At 32.5% G+C, this 7,294-nt stretch overlaps 1 protein-coding gene across 1 annotated transcript; it reads left to right on the forward strand.

Annotated features, from left to right (window-relative positions):
- Window positions 1-821: 821 nt before the first annotated feature.
- LOC145278289 (uncharacterized) lies at window positions 822-6,905 on the forward strand. Its single transcript, XM_080130582.1, has 2 exons — window positions 822-1,556; window positions 3,124-6,905. The coding sequence occupies exon 2, from the start codon at window positions 3,714-3,716 to the stop codon at window positions 6,903-6,905; it is 3,192 nt and encodes a 1,063-aa protein (XP_079986708.1). The 5' UTR covers window positions 822-1,556; window positions 3,124-3,713.
- Window positions 6,906-7,294: the final 389 nt, after the last annotated feature.

Here is a 7,294-nt window from a genome sequence, read left to right on the forward strand (position 1 = left end):
AAAAATGATTTATGAAATACACTCACTCTCCTTTCTATTTTAATGGAAATCTAATTTCAATATATTAGGATACAATTAAAAATAATAGCAATTGAGATAAATTTGAATTCAATATATTAGAGTAGAAGAAATATAATTATCGAACGATAACTAATAGACACACCAGCTAACTTTTCTTTGGAATATTATAATTAAACATAGATTATTGATAAATAAAACTTATTAATGTTGATTAATTTATACTAAAACATTCTGAATGTAAATACTTATTTAATATAAATAATATAAGTCAATTTATAATAAAGATTCGATTAATAAATAATATATATTATATAACAAAACCAAATAAATATATTATTTATAAATATAACAAAATTCTTTTAATATAAGTATGTTTAATAAAAGGGGAACAACTTATTTAAATGTAAAAGTGAATTATCGATCTTTAAACTTGATTTAAACATGATAAAATATTACAAATGGAAATTCTATTAGTCTCGCAAGTAACTGCGAGACAAACAAAATGTTACTTAGAGACTACTATTGAGTAATCCAACGTAGGGTACCGGTGGAAAAAATAAAAAATTAATTTACTTGAGGCATACTTATTGAACATTTTCTGAAATAGTACAATAATTACCTTGACATTCTTCTGTTTAGTTTAAGATATCATTTTCAGATATTTTGATACTAATACCGTTATTAAAAAAATAAAAATTGCCGGATTTTAGTTTCATAAGAGTTTTCCACTATAACATAAACCAACCACTATTCGTACTACCATAATAACAGCGACACAGAGAGAGAGGGAGAGAGACAGAGAGACAGACAGACAGACAGAGAGGGGGGGCTACTGTTCAGTATTTGTGTAAAATATTACATAACTGATTTTTCCCCTATTTTTGATTATCCGTTACATTAATACCATTGCTAAATTAATTTAGTTTAAATCCCGCATTTCCATCCATGCTCACCACCGCCCACCGAAAATTACCGACTATTACCGAATGAGCAGACGTTAAATTGTAACAAACACACATCCGTAAAGTTGTTTATTTATGTCTGCGGTGCAGAGCTCCTTACATGAAACATTTTCTTGCATTATTTAAAACAGGTAAGCGTACTATTTTTTTTTTTTTTGTTTGTTTACAAATGCTGTGTCAATAAAATTCTTACTTTCTTTTATACCACTATAACATAAACAAACCACTATTCGTACTACCATAATAACAGCGACACAGAGAGAGAGGGAGAGAGACAGAGAGACAGACAGACAGACAGAGAGGGGGGGGCTACTGTTCAGTATTTGTGTAAAATATTACATAACTGATTTTTCCCCTATTTTTGATTATCCGTTACATTAATACCATTGCTAAATTAATTTAGTTTAAATCCCGCATTTCCATCCATGCTCACCACCGCCCACCGAAAATTACCGACTATTACCGAATGAGCAGACGTTAAATTGTAACAAACACACATCCGTAAAGTTGTTTATTTATGTCTGCGGTGCAGAGCTCCTTACATGAAACATTTTCTTGCATTATTTAAAACAGGTAAGCGTACTATTTTTTTTTTTTTTTTGTTTGTTTACAAATGCTGTGTCAATAAAATTCTTACTTTCTTTTATATTTATGCGTTATTGGTAAAACTTTGTTTATACAAATTCCTGGGACTTACGTAGGACCCCCCCCCTGGAGTAAATGTGGCATTGCGGTGATTTTGCGGCCTGTCAAGAATATTATGAATATATTATTATCATTTTTAATTTTTTAACTGGCTGTAACATTTTCTTGCATTATTTACAACTTTTTTGTTGTTTGTTTACAAATGCTGTGTCAATAAAATTCTTACTTTCTTTTATAGTTATGCGTAATTGGTTAAACTTCGTTTATACAAATTCCTGGGACTTACGTAGGACCCCCCCTCCCCGGAGTAAATGTGGTATTGCGGTGATTTTGTGGCCTGTCAAGAATATATTATGAATATATTATTATCATTTTTAATTTTGTAACTGGCTGTAACATTTTCTTGCATTATTTACAACTTTTTGTAAATAATGCAAGAATATGTTACAGCCAGTTTTTGTCTTTCGATATTTCTTATCGTTTCTTCGCAAGTTTGCCGGCGACGACGTAATGTCCTAACCTCATTATTAAGAAAATAATAGTGTGTTACAATTAGTGCATCTGTTCTTCAGATGCTGCACTTCCATTTCATGTTCTCTTTCGGTGGAGGAGAAATCTGTCACGACTGAGACAATTTTTATTTTTGTACCTTTTCTCCGCGTTAAAAAACGACCCTGGTGTCTAACTCTGTCCCGTGGGGAGGCATAGTAAATAGGTACAATAAGTGCATGATCACCAACATTTTTACTATAAGGGTGTAACAAATACTCGTGTAACAACGGTAACATAAATGCAGAAGCACATTTTTACCTAAGTACAAAATTAACAAGAAGTAATATTACGACAATAATCATTATATAGATTTACATAGTAAAAAAAAATGTTTTCTAAACTTCCCATTTCGCCCCCAAGGGCACAGAAGTTGTCAAAAATGCCCCAACAGTTTAAATCTCATATTTTTATTCTTGCTCAACAACGCCCACCAAAAAATCACCGATTAATAACGCATTAGCAGACGATAAATAAATTGGAAGACTCTAAGAAACGAAATAAACAGTCAAGTTTTTAAAACGATTTAGCAAATAAAGCCATCTTTGTCATTTTCTTTGATGATAGGCTGAGTTAGATTAAAATGACAAATTTATAGGGTATTATATTATTCTGGGGGTCATTTCTTTTATTTATCTTTATTCTCCTTTCACACATGTATGTATATATTACTACTGCACCTACTGCACACCCTTACTATACATTCGCCCCCCCCCCTCATTTTCTACAATCTATTTATCACTCTCCCCATTCCCCTACCTCAACGTCACTATTCCTCCACTTTTTCACTTCGTCATGTTCCCACCCCCCTTTCACTGCCCCTATTTTCCACCTCCTGACCGATTCTTCTTCTTCTCAATAGTACTCTCAATACTTCTCAGTTCTCTCTACTATTCATTGTTGACCTTTATTTAATTATTTTATTTTTTTTATATTGCTCATTCAGATCATCCGAGACTTGAGACTACAAAGTGACAATTAGAGACTCAGACTGTTAATTAGAGAGAAAGAGAGTGACGCAGGAGGGAATATAAAAGATTGTAATGGAAAAGGAAGGATCGAGTCAAAGTAAAAGAAAGCCTGAGTGATAGATTGTTCAGGAACAAACAGAGAGAGATATGAGCAAGGAGAAAGCAAGTGAAAGAGAGGAAGAATATCGCCAAGAACAGACTTTCTGAGAGTGAGGGCACTCAGAACAGGAAAAGACAACTCAAGCTTGTCAAGACACTGCATAAGGCTTGTCACTCCTACCACTTGTTTGACCATTTTTATACATTTTCTGACTCGTTTCTTGTTCAATTTGCACATAATTGACATATTTTTGCCAACTATATTGCATTGCAAAGTCATTAAAATTGTATTTATGTTCATAATTATAAAAATGTAATATGTGATTATATTTTTTCTATTTTCACTGTGAACAAGATAAAATTTAATTAAAATATATCTTTTATGAAATAGAAATTATATTTCACAATTAAAAATTGCATAATTCATTTCGAATGTAAGCCTCGTTATCACAATAAATGCTACATTATGCATAAAAACAGATCTATTATTCTGATGCTTCTGATCATTGGTGGAGTCGAAATTAACCCAGGACCTATTGATAAGCAAAATGAAATGGAGTACACCAATGCAAATGATGGCAATAAAAAAGTATATGATAAAATTGCTGAAAAAGCTAGAAAAGCTGAATATTATAGAAAAAATAAAGATAAAATAAAACAAAGAGTTCAGAATTATAAAAAAAAACTCAAGGCGGTAAATAATGATACTTATAAAAAAAAGCAAAAAGAGTCAAATAAAAAATATTTCAATAAAAATAGAGAAAAAATGCATGCGAAAATGGCCCAATATTATAAAAAAAATAGAGAAAAAATTTGTGCAAAAGCATATTATAGCAAATATAAAAATAAACATAGAAAAACAGCATCTAAATTTACTTGCAAATTCGAAATGTCAAGCAAAGATGCTAATTTTCATCGACACATTCTGATTAGAAATATGAGACAAATTAAAAAACGACAAAGATGTTATAATGAATTAATGCAAAAAATGATTATAATGCGGAAAATGATTATGTCATACAAAAATATTGTCAAAGAGAATATAACAGACCTACAGGAACGCAGATTGGCTAATAAAAGTGCATTCAGCACTGTCAACAAGAAATATATTGAAGGAGTTGGCATGAGAAACTTCATGATCAACCAATTGAAGAAGTACTTCAGATGCATCCACTCTTATGTAGAAAAAGCCAACAATGACGGTCTGCAGACTTATTGGGGCAATAATTTGTTCCACTGCTTCACCAATGAGCACTTTCTTTGCGATAAAAGCAAATATGAATATGTGCCATTGGCTCAGTTGTCAAGACACAATTTTAAATTTATGCATTGCCAAGAATGTGATTGCAGTGAATTAAACACATTTGAAGTCCCCATAAATGAAAACAATGAAAATCAAATTAATAACAGTGACTACAGAATATCAATGACTCGTCTGTGTAGAATCGAAGATGGCTGTCCAGACTCAGCTCAGAAATTGGAATATGCTAAAAGATTGCATAACAATTTGTCTGATTTGAGTCCGAATTTGACAATTGCTCAAATGAGGAAGAAATTGGATAGTTTCCAAAGTTGCAAAGGTATGCATTCTGATAGAATTTATTGCTGTGGCCAAAGTGATTGCACGGACAAGCTGGCCCTGCTGAAACTCTTGTCACCACACTCGCAACACCTGAGAACAGTGATCAGAAAAGTATATCGATTATTGTCGATTGGAACATGGCTTAACAAATATGACATCGCAATACTTGAAGGTGACTGGTCATTATATACTGAGTTAATTTACCAGGTTAGCAGAGATGCTACTATTTCTGACCTTTACAATGAATCCTTTTCAAATGAAAATGAATTTCACACTGAGGTTTATGTAACAACAAAATATGCCAATTTGTTTAAAAAATTTCAAAAGGCAATTTATGATTTTAAAATAAATCATTGTGACATTTGCAAAATGCGCAAAAAAGATTCAGAATTGCATGAATGGGACAACTGGGATAAAATAAAATCTCAAACAATACTTAACATTATTAAAGCAAATTACACATTACCATGTATTGTATGCAAAAAATGTCAATCGGATATGATAACATACAAAAAAGTACCAAATTTGGCATCGATTAATGGTCTTCAAGTTGATCACATCCCACCTGAAATCTCCATTTTGAATATGTATGAAAGTCTTCTTATTCAAAGAGCCAAATGCTTTATGAATATAATTAAATTGGTGCCATACAAGTTTAAAGGACTGCAAAGCCAGTTGATCCCAGCTATCAGAGGAATAGCTAGTCATTTGCCAATGCCAATGGAAACAACTATCAACCATGCTATGAATACATTGCCAAACAATGATCATAAATTACTTGAAATTATAGTTGATACATTGCCAAACAAAAAAAATATTATTTGGCGCTCATTGGTTAATATGGATAAAGTTCTCAAAGCTTTGGATTGGTTGAAAAACAACAATATCTTGTACAATGACATTAAAATTGATCGAAATGCCAACTTGGATGAAATTGTCACATGCACTGGGCGAAATGATAGTCTGAAAATGGATCATTTTCTGACTCAGACTGGGGCTCAGATTTCATATGAGCATCACACGCTCATTGAAATGCAACCAATGTTGCCACCTGAAAAGGATTTGACGATTTTCAGGCAAAAAAGAGTTGAAGGAGTATTACTAACTGACAATGACCCATTATTGGAATTGTTTTGTTTTCCTGATTTGTTCACAAGAGGTAGATTTGGAATGTTTTCAAATGAACGTCCATATGGCAAAGTAAAACCATACATGTACATCAGAAATCGATTGAACCATTGTGATCCTAGATTCAGAAGAAATATTCAATATTTGATGTTTTCTGCCGATAAAGCTGATAAACGAGCCATTGATGCTGGTATTTATGCTATAATGAAAACAGCAAAAATGCCAAAAATAACAGTTGCTGAACTGAAAAAAAGATTGACAAATAATGATAAGCAACTGGAAGGCAATTTGTCGATGATGATGGCAAATATGCGAGGATCTAAGGAATTTTGGGCTCGAAAATACACGGATTTGCAAGCTTTTGATGAGTGTTATGGAGTACCCACTTTCTTTTTGACACTGTCTTGCAATGAATATATCCTCAAAGATTTGCACGAATTTCTTGAAAAGTTGAATAATACAACTAAAAAATTTGGACAAATAAATAATGATGATATTGTGGCAGTCAGTGAACATTTTTATCATAGATTCACATCATTTTTGAAGATTGTCATACTTGACAAAAACGGCCCTCTGACTGAAGTTGCCCATTATTTTTGGCGATTAGAGTATCAAAACAGAGGCACTCCTCATGTACACATGAAAGTGTACTGCAAAGATGCTCCTATTTTTGATGAGACTGACAAAGATTCACACAAAATAGTCCAAACTTTCATTGAATCTATTATTACTTGTCAACTTCCCAACCATTTTAAATCACCTAAATTAGCCTATTTGGTGAATAAAGTGCAAAGACACACTTGTGGTGGATCATGTTACCGTAAAAAATTTGTCAGAAATAAATTTTACACAATTTGTCGCTATGGATTTCCTAAATCTGCAGGAAATTTCAAATTTAACACAATTGAAGAAAGTGTTAGGTCACATAAATGTGGCAAAAAAATTTAAAAATTGTATAATTTGAATAGAAGCTCACAAGAGCAGTACATTAATGCTTACAACCCAGCTATTTTGATGATGTGGGAGTCTAATATTGACTTGCAGTACATTTCTGACAATTCAATGATTCTGAACCATTACATCACCAGCTATCAGACTAAATATGAAACATCTGAGACTGAAGGTGTGTGGTCATTGGACCAATCAAAATCATTTTATGGTAAATGCAAAAGCGCTGGTCTTTATACATTGTCCAAAAGAGATTCAGGAGCTTATGAAGTTGCTGATAAGCTGTTGGGACATCACTTGTTTGGAGCTTCTGCAACTGTAATGTGGGTCGGTGCTGATATACCTGAATATAGAACCCGCAGATTTTTGCCACAAGAAGAATTGGATCA

The sequence above is a fragment of the Euprymna scolopes genome, chromosome 6 (genome assembly GCF_053919585.1).
Source record: "Euprymna scolopes isolate OS-2025 chromosome 6, ASM5391958v1, whole genome shotgun sequence".
Classification (NCBI taxonomy): Eukaryota; Metazoa; Mollusca; class Cephalopoda; order Sepiida; family Sepiolidae; genus Euprymna; species Euprymna scolopes.